The 17,724-nt window shown below is 50.7% G+C and overlaps 1 protein-coding gene across 1 annotated transcript; it reads right to left on the bottom strand.

The window, feature by feature from the left end:
- Positions 1-694: 694 nt before the first annotated feature.
- LOC133920461 (galactinol--sucrose galactosyltransferase-like) lies at positions 695-3,921 on the bottom strand. Its single transcript, XM_062365083.1, has 3 exons — positions 3,763-3,921; positions 3,191-3,424; positions 695-1,983 (listed from the first exon to the last, which is right to left on the bottom strand). The coding sequence occupies exons 1-3, from the start codon at positions 3,919-3,921 to the stop codon at positions 856-858; spliced, it is 1,521 nt and encodes a 506-aa protein (XP_062221067.1). The 3' UTR covers positions 695-855.
- Positions 3,922-17,724: the final 13,803 nt, after the last annotated feature.

The raw sequence follows: 17,724 nt of genomic DNA on the forward strand, positions 1-17,724 counted from the left end.
CCGAGCAGGTTCGATCCCTGAGATGACTTCAAACACCAAAGGCAGGGGTTCTAATGAAGAAGCTTATCTTATAGCTAAGAATGCTTGTACTTTGGCTCTCGGGCTGTACTTGTGGCCTGTATGGCTCTTGGAGTCAGTCCATGCACCTCTAAGCATGATGAATGAATAAACACATGCCTTTGTCTTGGAGTGATCACCTTATCCTTGATGCTATGATCTATTATGGGATCATCATATGAATTTTAGTGTGGTGACACTATTACTCAACTTTATACTAATCGTGTGCTGGTGAGTAATGAGGTGGCAATGGATCAACCCATTTAGTTTCTCAAACTAAACAATAGAATTAGATTTGAAACTAGTATCCAATGATTCATCACCAACTCATTCCTCAAACTAAACACGCTGTTAACGTGCCCGAGGGCATATGGTGCCAACGATTTGATCAGTTGCGCTGCTCTGCCTGTACCTGTACGTAGGAACCAGTCAGGGTGGTCAGCTACTGAGATCATTGTTCCCAAAAGTCTGCTTCTGCACTTGCCGACGCGGATCTCTTTGGTTCATTCGGACATTCAGGGAAATTTTTCACTCTCTCGTGATGAATTCAAGAAATGGTGCTTGACGAATTCTCATCGAATTGCGAGCACACAGAACGATCCGCATAAACGACCAAGAATGCAGAACGAATCAGAAATTCAGAAGAAAGCACTCCATTAATTCACATTATAAATTCCTTACAAAAAAGGAAAACAAATTGGCATCATTAGAGCTGTATAACTTGCTAATTAAACTCTTCACACTTGATTATTGCAGCCTAAGCAAATAGTGCCGAGGCAGGAGCCGTCCGTGTCCGACTCAGTAGACATACTCGACGCGACACAAATTAGAGGATGACCCCGACCACGGCACGTCGACGATGACCATGCCATCCTTGTACGCGAACTCGACCTCCTCACCGTTCACCATGCAGGACTTGGGGCTCGCCGACGAGTACGCCACCATCTCCCCCGCGCCCTTCACGGCCACCTCTACCGTCACGGCGCCGGCCGCCCCTTTCTCGGTCTCGAAGGCCTGCACGGCACCGCCTGTGTTGAGCATGTTGGCGAGCCCGATGGGCGCGAACTTGATTGCCCGCTCGGGCGAGATGACGCGCACGGGGGCGACGACGAGGAGCTCGTGGGTGAAGGGTTCGAGCGTGAGCTCCACGCCCTCGTCGGGGCGCAGGAGCTGCAGCTTCTTGGCCTCGACCTTGTACACGGCGAACTGGGAGACGCCCTTCACGTTGACGCCCGGGCTCGTCCCGCTTTTCCACTCGACGTCCGCCGGCGAGGCGCGCGCCGTGACGGGCACGGAGGACTCCGAGGCGCACTTGTTCCGCCGCGCCTCGGGGCTCCACCCGCCGCCCTGGCAGTTGAACACGCCGACGACGCCGGCGAACCTGTTGACGTTCCAGATCTTGAGCATGGTCCGGCCATCGTGGAGCGGGTCCCTGAAGAGGCAGTCGCGTGTGGGCAGCGCGTAGCCCTCGCACCGGAGGATGGTGCCGTCGGGGAGCGCCAGGCGGCGGAGCAGCGCGAAGTTGTGCTGGCCCACGGCGTCGCTGACGTAGACGGGCCCGCCGGAGACGGCGCGGGAGGCGGCGTGGAAGGAGGCGCAGGGGTGCGTGGACTGGAACATGTCCCAGTCCGGGTGGATGAAGTGTCCCATCCAGAGCGAGTTGTAGGCGCAGTGAACCATGTGGCAGCCCTGCAACCAGAAGGTGCCGTTGGGGTCGCCGGAGGGGTCCGTGCACCAGAAGTCGTCACCGACGCGGCCCAGCGCCACCGCCTCCGTGCCCAGCAGCATGAAGTCGTTGCAGTGCTCCATGCTCGCGATCACGCCGTTGCCGCCGAAGTGGCGGCGCACCGACGCCGTCAGACCGCTGAAATAGGCCTTGGCCAGCTCCACGCGCCCACCGTACTCCTCGCACAGCATCTCCAGCAACTGCACGAAGCACATAAGTGATCCACCGGTCACTCTTTTAATTACTGCACGTCATTACCGTAAAAAACATGTTTTTACTGCCCTTAAACTCGGTTAACATGGACCATTAGCGTTTCCCTGGTTCTAGTTGAGACTGACAAGCCGTCGAATGTCACAGAAGGCTGTACAGTTCAGAGGATTCCATGCAAACAAGGATACCGGCAGTCATACCGCGAATGGCCTCCAGAGTTTGTCAACTATCAACTGGATTGGCGTGAGCATCTCGTGTACAGTTAGACTATGGTTGTCAGATCTCAGCTCCCAAATCCATTTAAGATTTAGAGCTTAAAAGAATAAAATAAAGTACATAAATATCTATTTTCAACCTAAAATAAAAATAAAATATCTAAACCAAAGTTCCTTAATCTGCCTGTAGTTTTAGCTTCAAAACTTTCTAAAGATATAATGATTAGCTTCAAAACAAATTTAAAGTTAGAGCCCTGTTAAACAAAATCTTAATTGCAAGATTGAATGAAAACAAAATAAGCAAACCTTTTGCTATCCCATCCGTCCACAAATTGAAGACCTCGATGCGGCAGCTCAGCCACCATGAGCCACATAAAAACATGTTTTCTTTCATTGAGGTATGAGAAAAACATCTCCGAAATATTTAACGGTTAAGAAACTACCAACTTGACATCGGCGTATTCTGGCATACGTGGCGTCACCAAACTGATAGAATTTAGAAGGAAATAAAAAGAAGACTACTTTATGAGTGAAACTATTTCAACAATACTTTAGGACCATAAATTTTCCATCCCATGCTCCATGTGGCGTAGTACTCAGGAAGAGACATCTTATGATGTAATTATACATGTGATGTTGCTGCTGACAAGCAACGAAACCGATCCCGTACACCAGGCTCACTGATTACTATGATTATTCAAAATAATAAAGCAAACATTTTTTTTTCGTCTTCTACCTTATGGTGAGTTCCCAGCCTTCCGGGCGCATCCGGAAACCACGGGAACCCTTTCCCCCTTCACATGCACCGCCAGAGTTCCTCAACCAATTAACCAATGAAGACGAGCATTCTAGTACTAATGATTTACCACTAATCACCTAAGCATGTTATGGTAATCTAGATTACTGCAAATAACACGCTGTTAACATTTGACAAAAAGATTTAAATTTTCATAAGAGGAGATGGAGAAAAGCGAAGACTTACGTGAATGACGTCAACCTTGACGCCGTCGATGCCGGAGGCCTTGAGGTGGGAGTGCAGTCCCTCGTAGAGCTCGTGGGCGCTCTGGGGGTCGACGAGCCCGACGCCGTTGTTGACGATCTTGTCGACGGCGAGGTCCTCCATGGTGCGCTGCAGCCCGGGGGAGAGCTTGGGCGCCACGACCTTGACCTTGGCCGGCGGCAGGATGGAAGAGTTAGCGTTCGGGTAACGCCGAATCTCGAACAAAACCCGAGATACAATTTCCTCTTAGAGCGCTTGGCTCCAAAGCCGCGTCAAACACAAGACAATGGTACTATCCCTGTTTCAATAGGGTCTGCCATGCACCAGCAAAGGGTTGAGCCACTTCAACCCTCCCAAATCCTCGCTACCAAAGAAAATGAAAAGCCAGTAACGGAGGACAAACCTGCAATTGTCCCCGAGGAAACGACACCGCCATCTACTATTAAAGGGTCCAACCATCCTGTAGAACCAAGCTCAGATGCTTCGACAAACTATGATACTACGTCCGAGAGCTCTAAAAAGTCCAATGACGGAGACGTCATGATGTGCGGCACCATCGGGGTCTTGAACCCCGAAGAATCAGACTCCGACTGGGAACCCCTTCCTATCACACACGAGCTAGCATACTCCTCCGAGGAGGAAATTTTGCCAAACCCAAAGGCTTGCTTCGGCAGGTCCTCACAAACTGCTGCAAGACTACAGAAGGAGGCCATAGTCGCCCCTTGTTTCCCCGTGTCCGGGAAGTACAAATCATTTGAAGGAGGGTCTTCTTTGTATGACCACCCTGATACCTACAGAAGTATTTCTTCGCGTTTACCGCGAGATCAAGATCAGTTACACACGGTGGCTACGCGTCCTGGCCCCGACACACGCTTGAAGATGACTGCTAGACATCGAATAGAAAGTAGCCCCGTCACATCCGAGGATGAGGGACAATACAGTCCCGGAGCTCATACATCAGACTCGCTTGAAGCACGCTCTCAGTCGCCACATTACTCCCGGCTGGCACCTTCGGCATTGTCCGGAGACGAAAAAGATCCAGAAGGCCTAAACATTGCGCCTGTAAATATGGCCAACGAAAATGAAGGCATTCGCGAAGAACCACCCCCAGACGCGGGTACAATACCATCTACAGTACCCCGAGGGGGTACAGGCAGTCAACATCAGCAAGTACCTCTACCACATCCGGGCACTCAAAATGAGCATAATAGCGCTCTTGGAAGACAAGTAAGCGAGTTGTCCGCGAGAGTGGACCAGCTCTGCTCCATGATGCTACACTTTACATCAGGAGGTGCACCGCCACCACCACCTAACGTACTACAGATCCCTCAAGTTGATCCGCAGTTTACTGAGTTCGAAGCTGCGTCTCAGTTGCACAATCCTCCTCCGATAGGGGCAGGGGGCACGCATACTCATCAAATGGGCGCCACTCTTCCACATGTCATGGCCGTGCCGACAAATTCAGCCACACATGTTGCGCCGGCCGTGACGCTAAGAGACTACCACAGCATCGCAGAAGACGTAGTCAACAGAAGAATGCGTCAATTGGCGGCCGAGCAGGCTCCAAGACCATTAGAGAGTGAGCTCGACAAGCCATATGAAGCGTGGCACGATCGAGTCGCATTCCCTGCAGGTTGGCATCCGCCGAAGTTCCGTTTGTTTGACAGGACCGGTGATGCCACTGAATATCTTGTTTACTTTGAGTCAGTGTGTGGAGACACTGCAAATAACCCATCACTACTACTGCGCCAATTATCAGCTTCCTTGACGGGAGCTGCCTTCCACTGGTATAGCCGTCTGCCTGCGGGTTCGGTGCCCAGTTGGGTTGCTATGAAAGAGCTATTCAAGTCACATTTCATCACTATGAGAAAGGACATCTCGATTCTAGAGTTGTCCCAAATTAAACAAAGACGGGATGAGAGGATTGAAGATTACATCATCCGTTTTAGAAACAACTACGTTCGTCTAGCAAGAGAGATGCATCCAGAAGATGCCGTGCAAATGTGCATCCACGGCATGCTACAACACTGGTTGGTTGGAGTTTCACGACGTGATCCCAAGACATTCAGTTCACTTGGAGATGCCGTTGCGGCTACCAAGCTTGAGTTCGAGAAGGTACCACACATCATGGAGATGTACAAGAACGCAGGCTCCACCGACAACACTAGACGGTTCGGGTCTTCGAGTAAGCCGACCGGAAATGGCAACAAGGCGAAGGCATCCATTGAGGCAAACGCTACAAGTGCCGTTCCAGTCTTCGGCCCGAAGAATGAACGGCCAAGACCAACTGTGCGTCCTAATGTCCGGGAGATACTGAATAAGCAATATGTCTTCCGACGAGACCTCATCAAAAGTCTCTTCGAACAGATGAATGAGCAAAAGCTTGTGAATTTACCTACTCCGGCAAGACCTGAGCAGGTTGCCATGATTGAAAATCCTTTGTATTGCCCGTACCATCGGTACGTAGGGCATGTCATTGAAGATTGCATCGCTTTCAAAGAGTGGTTGCAAAGAGCGGTCAACGAGAAGAGGTTGGCCCTAAAGCCTGAAGCCATGAACCCAGATTACCATACCGCTAATGTGGTAACAGTGAGACATAATGGCCCATCACCTATTCATATAAATGAAGAAGAGGAGTATTGGGTGCCATTCGCCCAAGTAGAAGAGCAGTTCGAGAGGCTTCGGCTCACGCCCGTCACTCATTGTGTGAAGGAGCAACAGTGGCAGCAGGTACCGCAAAGGCATCCTCCAAGAGCTCGACAATCAAGCTATCAAGTTAATCCTCCTTCAGCGCTGGTGCAAATTGTACGGCGTGATCCAAGTCAACGACGTATGCCTCCCCGATTCATTCCTGAGTCAGAGGGAGATCAGGCTTTCCCGCGGAGAATCACCATGTTGCCTACACTAGGTCAATTCTTCCCTAGGACATGGGGGCAGCCAACGACGTCAAGAGATGAACATGTTCTTGACACTACTCTGTCCTCTGAGGTGGCGCGATGTAATGCCATCGCTGCAAGTGAAGATGAAGATGACTCAAATTCAGAAGTCGCTATTACTCCCGAGGAACGTAAAGCCCTCGAGGCAGAAGCTACATCCGCTGAGGAGGGAGAGATTGAAGAAGTAAATATGAATCTAAGAAATGGTAGAGAACTTCCCGAGCCAGTGAAGCCTCGACAGCCTCGCGCTGACAAAACCGATGGGTTACAACGCTCAAAGCTCCCCATTCAGGAATCCAAGCCATCATCGTCAAAGATGCAGGCTAAAGAAGACGACATAGAATATAACATCATTGCTCATTTAAAGCGCATTCCAGCGCTATTAAGCGTCTATGATGCATTGACGCTAATGCCAGACTTGCGAGAGGCCTTAATCAAGGCTCTACAGACTCCTCACATATACGAGACGGCTATGGCCAAACACCGGCTCCTTAGCACTCTTGCTGAAGCCAACGAAATTTCATTCTCCGAGGAAGACAAGATGGTTGAGACAAGTAATCATAATCGACCACTATACATTGAAGGCAACATTGGGTGCGCACATCTTCGTCGTGTGCTCATAGACCCTGGCTCGGCAGTCAACCTTCTACCTATTCGTAGTTTGACACGAGCCGGGTATACGATGGATGATCTCGAGCCAACCAGTGTGGTCATATGTGGCTATGACAGTAATGGGAGTAAGGCGTTGGGCTCCATCACTGTGAGGTTACAAATGTCCACCTTCAGCTTTAAGGTGAAGTTCTTTGTCATCGAGTTTGTGACATCATACTCGGCGCTATTGGGTAGACCTTGGATACACAAATACCAGGTTGTTCCCTCTACGTTGCACCAATGCTTCAAGTTCGTGGATAATAAAGGAGAACAACATCGAATCATCGGTAATTTGTCCCCATACACGGTGCAAGAAGTGCACCATGCAGATGCTAAGTACTTCTTCTCTAGCGCCGGTGGAGAAGAGCATTTAGGTCGCTCGACCCCAGCAGTAGATGTCATGATCACACCCGACCCAACATCCTCCAGTTCCGAGATGGAGTTCCTAATCACACCATGCTCAAGACAACGAGGCTCTTTCCCCCGCGTTCGTGGCAGTAGGGACCGAGGAAAGCCTCGATCGTGTGCTCCCGTGTCTCGACGACAACAAGGACCGGGGGCAATCAAAGAGGACAATTCAGGCACGTTCTGGAGTTGGAACTCCGCATCACCCACCTCCACGACGCCCTTAATTTTGGGGAACTTGGAGGCCTCTTCGTCAGCATCATCAATGACTACTACCTTGACAAGGTCAGAAGCAATGCCCTGGATAGAGGTGCCTTTCGTTAAAGTTGAAGGGAATACACCTTCCCCGATACTTTTCGAGTATAATGCTAATATAGAAAAACCTCTTATGACAGCGCATGAGGGCTCAATAGATGCCCCTCCAACCGCTGCGCAAACACTTCAGGTGACTAATAAAGCAGCCACCTCTACATCCCCTGAGCATAAAGAGGGGAGAGTGAAGAAGATAGTCGCTAAAATAGAGAAGGTGGCCTCGAGCTCCCCTCTTCTTCCGCTTCCATCACTTTACACTTCAGTTGCTACACCATTAGAAGTCTGGGCTGTTCCTGATCCTCAGGGATACACAAGCCCGACCCTTTTCTATAAGGTTCCACATACTCGGTGCTGTAACCTTGTGTTGAATTTTCCAGATACTGAATCGGATAAGGAGGAGATCATCGGGACTTTGACGGTGGAACCAAGCATGGTCCCCTTACTCGAGAGGTCCGGAATAAAGCTCCGAAGGAATCAGCGATTACCATCTCCGCCAAACGTGTGTGAAGAATGGTGGAGCCAGTCAGAACGACTCGTGAAAAAGGGTCGTCTCCCTCGTACTAGGTACGGACTCGGCTACCGTCCCTTCACCTCGTGTGAGAGCGACGAAGAGTATGAAGATGTTTCCGAATTTGTTATGTGTAATACTACTTGTGCAGGTGAAGACTGGGGGCATGAGGATGATGAAGAAATACCATCCGATGAAGAGGACTTGATCGAGATATATGAAGTTCCTCATCAGCCTCGATCATTCTGCGCTGCTGCGAATGCGCGACATGGCTTGAGAGATGAGCAATACCTCTTGGCCAAGATACATGAAGCGACGCCAATTCATCATGGAGAAATCCTTAATGCTGCCCCGGCTCCTTACCAGTTGGAGGACGGCGGGCAGCAAACTGTAGATGAGATTGTAGAGATTAATCTCGGGAGTGAGGATGATCCTCGCCCCACTTTTGTAAGTGCTACGCTCTCACCCAAAGAGCGTGAAGATTATAAGCAGTTTTTAATGAAATATCGAGACTGTTTCGCATGGTCGTATAAAGAAATGCCGGGTCTTGACCCGTGTGTTGCTACTCATAAACTAGCGATAGATCCGCAATTTCGTCCCATTAAACAGCATCCGCGGCGTTTCCGCCCGGAATTACAAGATGACATCATTGCCGAAGTCGATAAGTTGATTAAAGCAGGATTCATCAAAGAGGTGCAATATCCTCGATGGCTCGCTAATATCGTTCCGGTAATGAAGAAGAACGGGCAAGTCCGGGTTTGTGTAGACTTCCGTGACCTAAATCGCACTTGCCCGAAAGACGACTTCCCTATTCCGATCACCGAGTTAGTGATCGATTCTACTACAGGTTTTGGAGCCCTCTCTTTTATGGACGGGTTCTCTGGCTATAACCAAATCAAGATGGATCCACACGACGCCATCGACACAGCATTCAGGACCCCGAAGGGAAATTTTTACTATACAGTAATGCCCTTTGGTTTGAAAAATGCAGGTGCTACATACCAGCGCGCTATGACAGCCATCTTTGATGAACTCATCCACCAGTCCGTAGAATGCTACATCGATGACTTGGTGGTCAAGACCCGAGAGCGTGAGCGTCATCAAGAAGATTTGCGCGTCGTATTCGAGCGAATGCGTAAGTACCAACTCAAGATGAACCCGCTCAAATGTACCTTCGCCGTACAATCCGGCGTTTTCCTAGGCTTCATCGTCCGCTACCGAGGCATTGAAATCGAGCCTAAGAAGATAACGGCGATCCTCAAGATGCCTCCGCCAAAAAATTTAAAAGAACTCAAGTCCTTGCAAGGAAAACTAGCGTACATAAGACGCTTTATCTCTAATTTGTCCGGGCGAATTCAGCCCTTTTCCAAACTCATGAAGAAAGGTGCGCCGTTCATTTGGGACGAGCAATGCCAAAACGCCTTCGACAGCATTAAGCAATATTTGCTTCATCCACCGGTGCTGATGGCCCCCATCAAAGGGCGGCCTCTCATTTTATACATCGCAGCACAACATGCTTCCGTCGGTGCCCTTCTTGGGCAGATTAACGACGAAGGAAAAGAAGTTGCATGCTACTACTTGAGTAGAACCATGGTGGGAGCTGAATGTAATTACTCCTCCATTGAAAAACTTTGCTTAGCACTAATCTTTGCACTCAAGAAGCTACGGCATTACCTGCTAGCGCATGAGGTCCAGCTTATTGCGAGAGCGGACCCTGTGAGGTACATCCTCAGTCAACCCGCCTTTATAGGCAGGGTCAGAAAATGGGCATTATTGATGATGGAGTACGACATCACGTACGTTCCTCAGAAAGCCGTTAAAGGACAAGCTTTGGCTGACTTCCTAGCGGCGCATCCCGTTCCGGATGATTCGCCCTTAGTCACAGAATTGCCCGACGAGGAAGTATTCACAATTGACATGGAGGCTCCATGGGAACTCTACTTCGACGGCGCTTCACGCACGGAGTACGACCCCGACGGGACTCCTCGTAGGAGAGCCGGTGCAGGAATAGTGTTCAAAAGCCCCAAAGGAGAAACTTTATACCATTCTTTTTCCTTGCTTAAGGAGGAATGTTCCAATAATGAAGCCGAGTACGAGGCCCTCATCTTTGGGCTTCTTCTCGCATTATCCATGGAGATACATATTCTTCACGCGTACGGAGATTCTCAGCTCATTGTGAGACAGGTTAATGGAGTCTATGAAGTGCGCAAACCCGAGTTGGTCCCATATTGGGAAGCCACTCACAAACTCATGGAGAAATTTGAACTCATACAAATTAGACACGTCCCTCGAAGCAAGAACGCCTCAACGGACGCTCTTGCAAAGCTAGCCGCAGCCCTCGTATTACCTGATGGGCAAGCAAAAGTGAAAATTGAAGAAAGATGGCTTCTACCAGCCGTACTCGAACTCATTCCCGAAGACCACGAAGTGAACACCGTGGTAACTACCGAAGTTGATAAACAAGATTGGCGCAAGCCTTTCTTAGATTATTTTAAGCACGGCAGTCTGCCAAGTGACCCCGTCGCAAGACGTCAATTGCAAAGGCGACTCCCCTCATACATATACAAAGCGGGAGTCCTGTATCGACGCTCTTATTGGGCATGAGATGCCTCTTCGATGCCTGTCCCGAAGCGAGGCAGATAAAGCCCTGAAAGAGGTACACGCAGGTGTTTGTGGTGGACATCAAAGCGGGCCAAAGATGTACCATAGCCTAAAGCTTTCAGGAGGCTATTGGCCCGGTATGATGACCGATTGCATTCAAGTGGCACGATCTTGCTATGATTGCCAGATACACGGGGACTTCAAGCATCGTCCCCCAGTTCCGTTACACCCGACTATACCCTCTTGGCCTTTTGACGCTTGGGGTATCGACATAATTGGAAAAATTGAGCCGCCCTCTTCTAAAGGGCAGCAATTCATTCTTGCTGCCACTGATTACTTCTCCAGGTGGGCGGAAGCAGTTCCTTTGAGGGAGGTGAAATCCGACAACGTCATCAACTTTCTCGAGCGTAACATCATATACCGTTTCGGAGTTCCTCATCGCATCACCTCTGACAATGGACTGTCTTTCAAGTCAAGTAAGATCTATAAGTTTGCTGAAAAATACAAGATTCAATGGAACTATTCCACAGGGTATTACCCTCAGGCCAATGGCTTGGCTGAAGCTTTTAATATGACCCTCGTGGGCATTCTGAAAAAGACAGTCACAAAACACAAGAGGGATTGGCATGACCGTCTCTTCGAAGCATTATGGGCGTATCGGGTCACCGTTCGTACCCCCACACAATCGACGCCCTACTCACTTGTCTTTGGTACGGAGGCTGTTTTACCCCTAGAGCTGGAGCTTCCCGCGCTCTGGATTGCCATACACAATGAAATCACACAAGATGAAAGAATTCACCTTCGACTCCAAGAACTGGATGCCCTTGAAGAAGAGCGCCTCAACGCTCTCCAAAATTTACAATTCTATCGACAAAATATGATTCGAGCGTATGACAAGCTTGTCAGACCTCGCGTATTCAGGAAGGGAGAGCTAGTACTCGTTTTGAGGCGCCCGATTATACTCACCGGCAAAAGCAAAGGCAAATTTGAGCCAAAATGGGAAGGGCCTTATGTCGTAGAACAAGTCTACGACGGAGGTGCCTACCAACTCATCGACCAGGAGGGCGTTCGTCCAATGCCCCCTATTAATGGTCGCTTTCTTAAAAAGTATTTCGCTTAAAACCGTCCTCCATTCCCCTTGGATCAACATTGAAAAGGGAGAACTGCGAGGCTTGGTACAAGTCTTTCAAAATGAAGGGTGTTGATCCACCCAACAATAATCATTGCCTTTCTACCTGTCGCCGAGTTGCGATTTCAGGGTATGGCTACTTGCATGACTCGCCTCCAGAGATGTACGAAGTGTCATGGCAGTTTTAAGCTGAGATCATAAACACACACTGCACAAAAGACACATGTTCCTCTGCCTATGCTTGGGCGTCAAGGCTGACTCATTCTACCTCTGAAGCGACTAACCGTTGTTAATCCTGTACTCTTACACCCCAGCATAAGTTCACCCGGGGATGACTATAGGAAAAGAGCAAGAGAGGGCTACCTTCCCGACACAAGTCGTGGGTATGTGTGCAGCTTCTTGCCACCCCGGTGTGATCAAAACAAGGGGCCTTGTTACACCAAAAGTTGCCCGCGAGGTTTAGTACCACAGAGCGTGGATGGTGGAATCTCAAAGGCATTCGCATTCCCAAGATCAAGCTCAAGTTCAAGCAAATACAAAGACCCAATGAAGGTCAACCAATGATCAAAAGATCCAATCGCATGTATCATCCAGTCAAAGTCCTCCCAAATTTAAGGGAGAAGAAACATCAAAGTGCAAGAAAGTCACCATCAATGGGTGGCATGAAGACCGCGAATGCCGGCGAGTGACCATCATTCACCACCCTCGCAGAAAATGGAGGCAACAATGCCACATCTTGCTTTCTGCCCATCTTTGATCCATGCCATGCACAAATTCAGCCTCCAAGGAGTACAGGATCGTCAACTTGCTTTAGCCAACGAGGCAGTTTTGGGGAACCCCCATCATTTTCAGAAGCACTTTCAGACATGTGTGCTTCACACGTACACTGATGTGTCGTACAATTAAATGCAACTGTCACGACTCTTCGTCGTTTCTTGAGGAAGGAGTCTCTTGTGGCTGTATCTTGGGGTCACATCATAGCTCGGTGACACAAGAAAAGCTCATATTTCAAAACATCAAATGCATTAAACGGGACTGTTAGTATGCATTTTCTTTTTTTTTAATTATTATGATTTAGCCATGTTTTCATAGCTATTACAGCTTGATGAAGCAGAGAAGTACGCTAGTTTTGCATTTACGGATCTGCGAAGTCTTTATCTTCACTGGCTAGCACCTCCCACGGTCGCAGTGGAGTCTTTAATTATTTTATATCTTTACTGGCTGGCACCTCCCAAGGTCGCAGTGAAATTTTCAATCATGTTCTACAGTTTCACTGGCTGGCACCTCCCAAGGTCACAGTGGAATACACCTTCACTGGCTGGCACCTCCCAAGGTCGCAGTGGAGTCTTTATCTATTCTTCGACAACACTGGCTGGCACCTCCCAGGGTCGCAGTGGAATCGAGGATCCCCTCAGGAGTGGCGCTGAGTTCGCCGCAACTAAGGATTATCGTGAGCAATGAAGCGTGCCAGTGCGGTTCACGCGGAACTGTGAAACCCTTCAATCCTATTGGCTGACACCGTGGCTGCTACTTGGTCGCAATAGAGTTGATAAAATTTCCCTTGACAGGTTCTTCACTAGCTGGCACCTCCCAAGATCGCAGTGGAGTCTTTCGTCCTTCATGACAACGCTAGCTGGCACCTCCCAAGGTCGCAGCGGAGTCAAACTCTTGTCAACGATACTGGCTGGCGCCTCCCAAGGCCGCAGTAAAGTTGATGTAGTCTCTTTTGAGGAGTGGTGCGTCTGCCCGCCACAAGTCAACATGTTTATCACTGGCTGGCTCCGCAAACTGGACGCAGCGAAAGGCTTCGAGGTGATACTCGGCAGCCGTTCTCGCCTTCAAGTTTACAAGCACCAAGTCGAGCCTACGCTCCTTGCCCTCGCGCAAGCTCAACTTGGTGGGGGGCATTTGTATGATGCCATTTTGACGTACACTTGCACCCTCATACGAATATACATACTCATATACATAAAAAAAAGAAAAAAAGGAAAAAGAAAAAAAAGGGGAGAAAGCCTCGCCGGCCCCTTTTGTTTCGACCGGCCCGGCCTTTTTCTTCTCCTCCGGCCCGTCTTCTCCTCCCCTGCCCCTCTCCTTATCCACTCGGGCGAGCCAAGAGAGGGAGCCGCTCCCTTGCATCCGCCGCCACCCTCCTCGCACGCGCCGCCGCCTCCTCTTGCGCCGCGCTCCCGAGCAGCGCCGCCACACATGCGCCCGGCCACGCCGGCCCAGCCGCAACCTGCCCCCCTCTCCTTATCCTCTCCCGCACCGAGCTGTTGTGCCGCACCGCTTTGCCCCCTGGTCCACGGGCCGCGCCGCTGCTCTCTTCCTCGGCCATGCCCCTGGGCTCGAGCCCGCCCGAGCTGCGCTGCCCCTAAGCCAAGCCTCACCCTCTGATCCTCAACGGATTGAGGCGAGTTCGGTTGGACTCTATCTCTATCTCTTCCCCCGATTTCAAATCGGTTTGGGGATTGCTTCGGATGAGCTCGGCCGCCGCGATTTCTGCGAGTTTGGGCCAGCTACATGCTCTTATCTCCTCCCGTGGGAACCCCGGGCCACCTCTATAAAAGGCAGGGAGGGGGTGCCCGGGAAGGAGGATCAATTTTTGGAGTTCAGCGGAAGCCCTGCCGCGCCAAGGTTTTGCCGTCATTGGTGTTCGCCGAACCACCGTGCGAACTCATCGCCAGGGGTCGCCGTCGCCGGATTCGTGTTGCCGTCGCACTGGCCCATCGCTGCCACCGTCGAGTTCGGCATCATCGGCCTTCATCCTGCTCTCCATCAACCATGTCGACTGGCCGGAGGCCTGTGGCCGATGCCTCCCTCTCTGGTGAGCCTTAACCTCAATCCTCTCTTCAGTCCGTTTGCTTTGTGGTGCGCCGACTGGCCATCGTGCCGTCCTGATGAGCTTTCAGTTTATGCCGGATCCGTGTGCTTGTGCCATGCGCCGGACCGCGTTGCAGTCGTGCTTGCGCTTGTCCCCGGCCATCGTGCTGTGGTGCTACCGCCCGTCGCCGGCCGATTGCTGCACCATGCTTAGCCTGACCCCTTGTTTGCCCCTTGGGCAGTAAAGCAAAGTCGGGGAGCCTCTGACAGTGCTGCCATCGTGCCGCTATGATCATGATTTAGATTTGGACGCCGTTGTGCTCGTCCTGAAGCCCGGCCGCTGTGATTCTTTTCTCTGTTTTGGCCGTCGTGCCCCTCGCCGTGGTGTCCTGCTTATGCCCGGCCGGTTGACTCTCTGTGTGCTCAGCCTTCGTGCTGGTGCCTCACTTGTGCTCGCCGTATGTCTATGATTGTCGTTGGCCGATGAGGACAAGTCCGAGGCCCGAAGAGTGAGTTAGTGAGTCAAGCACAACGTCAGAGCTCCTGATTGTGGCCTCGCTGCTGCTTTCGGTCGAAGCTACGCGTCGTGCCGTGCTCCTAGCCCACCTCTTCATAAAAACACAATTCTGATGCCTATGTGGCCGATGATGACCCGGGATATATAAAACGGTCCAAAAAGCTCATGCTAGACTGTGATCCCGTTATTTACTGCTTTTGATTTCTAACGCTTACTTTGCTTGGTCTTTGTTGCGTGTGACTACAGCCTTGCAGACTCGGAGACGACCTCAGTATGATGACCGCCAGCGCACTTAATCGGAGGTAGCCCGAAGACGGGCGTAATTAACTGGAGAGCTTCACGAAGCCCCGGGAACCAAGACAAAGCAATCGCTAGATCGTGAAGATAGTCAGATAGCGTGTGCGTTGTGGAGTAAAAATGTATATGAGAAACTGTTCTTTATGATTTCGACATGAATGAATAAAGTTACATGTTTTCGATTATTACATTCTCCTGCCTTTTGTATACTCTGTATACTGGCACGCCCGCAATATTACATACACAGTTTCAAATACAAATTCAAACGCGAGACGTTTCGAATCCGCGAAACAACCGTCATTGGTATCGGCAAAAAGCCGAGCAAGGCTTTCGCCCAAAGCCCCCAACCCATCCACCAAGAAAGCGGCCGGCATCCCCACCAGCAAGCAAGCTGTCACCGCGTTGTCGAGCTCCCCACAGGCCGAATATAGGGGAAAGGAGACAGATTCGGTAAGAGGAGGAGCACAAGCAACGGTGAGAGGACCAGAGGCGAACACCGCGCGAAGGGGAGGACCGATAGCTGCAATCTCATGGACGCACCGGAGAGGAGCAGCAATAGGAGTGCAAGCCACACAACAATGTTAGCACGCAGAACACGGGTGGATGTGCGCAAGAGCAACCGTTGGACGTCGCGCAGACGTGAGCAACCGACAAACAGAGACGACCAGAGGGCGTCGCCTACGCAAAGTACCGGCCACCAGGCGCCGCTAGCGAAGAGGCCACGGGACATCGTTGGCCAATAGGTCCAGCCGGAGCGAAGAAGCGGCTACCATAACTGCCAAGCGCCACCACCACATAGAATTTAGAGCCACCGGGCACCGTCACTGGCTGCCATCCACCAACGCGCAGCCGGCCGCCAACGCAAAGACTCATCCTCAGGGCACCCCCAGCAAGAAGAGCTGGCCGCCGAGGGCCACTGCACATGGATCTAGCTATCGGACGCCACTGATGCACGTATCTAGCTGTTGGACATCGCTAGCAAGAGGATCGACCTATGGGCGTCACCCACGCAGACCGTCCATCGGGCATTGCCAGTGCGCAGATCCGACCATGTGCCGCCATCCACGCAATTGGATCTACGTGTCGCTGAAGAGGGAGACGACAGGAACATGCCATCCATATGAAGCCCGTCTACCGCACCAACTAGAGCCATGGCATGATGATGTGCACAGCTCTCTCCCTATGCAAGATCTGCAGCCGCGAGGTCCACACGCCTCAGCCATGAGCTCAGGAGCATCCAATGGAGCGACGCATGTGGCAAGGAACACAAGTCTGGGCAAGAGCAGATTCAGGTGCTCACACACCGCCAACCACCATTGCACCGTAGTTTTGAAAAGGGTTGACACGAAGCACCTATGAGCAGGGAAGAGGAGGGGGGCAGGAGGAAGCCACGACGGCCGCCGCTCGACGCTGCCATCGCCACCGACGGCGACCGTGCCAAGAGCCCTTTCGGTGGTGGAGGACCGGGGTGTCGAGGTCACCCCGAGTCGCCACAGAGGTGATGCGAGGGTCTGTTACTCGTGTCTCTCCAAACGCGTTTTGTTGGACTCAGAAATGTGTTGTAGCTTTGGGCTGCTTAGAGATCATCAACAATCTGAAGAAGGTGAACGGATGTGTCTGCTGTGTATTCTGAAGGAGATATGTTGCCGAGCAGGTTCGATCCCTGAGATGACTTCAAACACCAAAGGCAGGGGTTCTAATGAAGAAGCTTATCTTATAGCTAAGAATGCTTGTACTTTGGCTCTCGGGCTGTACTTGTGGCCTGTATGGCTCTTGGAGTCAGTCCATGCACCTCTAAGCATGATGAATGAATAAACACATGCCTTTGTCTTGGAGTGATCACCTTATCCTTGATGCTATGATCTATTATGGGATCATCATATGAATTTTAGTGTGGTGACACTATTACTCAACTTTATACTAATCGTGTGCTGGTGAGTAATGAGGTGGCAATGGATCAACCCATTTAGTTTCTCAAACTAAACAATAGAATTAGATTTGAAACTAGTATCCAATGATTCATCACCAACTCATTCCTCAAACTAAACACGCTGTTAACGTGCCCGAGGGCATATGGTGCCAACGATTTGATCAGTTGCGCTGCTCTGCCTGTACCTGTACGTAGGAACCAGTCAGGGTGGTCAGCTACTGAGATCATTGTTCCCAAAAGTCTGCTTCTGCACTTGCCGACGCGGATCTCTTTGGTTCATTCGGACATTCAGGGAAATTTTTCACTCTCTCGTGATGAATTCAAGAAATGGTGCTTGACGAATTCTCATCGAATTGCGAGCACACAGAACGATCCGCATAAACGACCAAGAATGCAGAACGAATCAGAAA

This window comes from Phragmites australis, chromosome 1, assembly GCF_958298935.1.
Source record: "Phragmites australis chromosome 1, lpPhrAust1.1, whole genome shotgun sequence".
NCBI lineage: Eukaryota > Viridiplantae > Streptophyta > Magnoliopsida > Poales > Poaceae > Phragmites > Phragmites australis.

Excerpts from the sequence above, each read along its gene's own strand:
- LOC133920461 (XM_062365083.1), bottom strand. The coding sequence starts at position 3,921 with ATGGCCTCCTTCTGTAGTCTTGCAGCAGTTTGTGAGGACCTGCCGAAG. Across the intron at positions 3,425-3,762 it reads CGGGGTTCAAGACCCCGATG|ATTCGGCGTTACCCGAACGC; the intron begins GTGCCGCACATC and ends GTTTTGTTCGAG. Across the intron at positions 1,984-3,190 it reads TCAAGGTTGACGTCATTCAC|TTGCTGGAGATGCTGTGCGA; the intron begins GTAAGTCTTCGC and ends TGCTTCGTGCAG.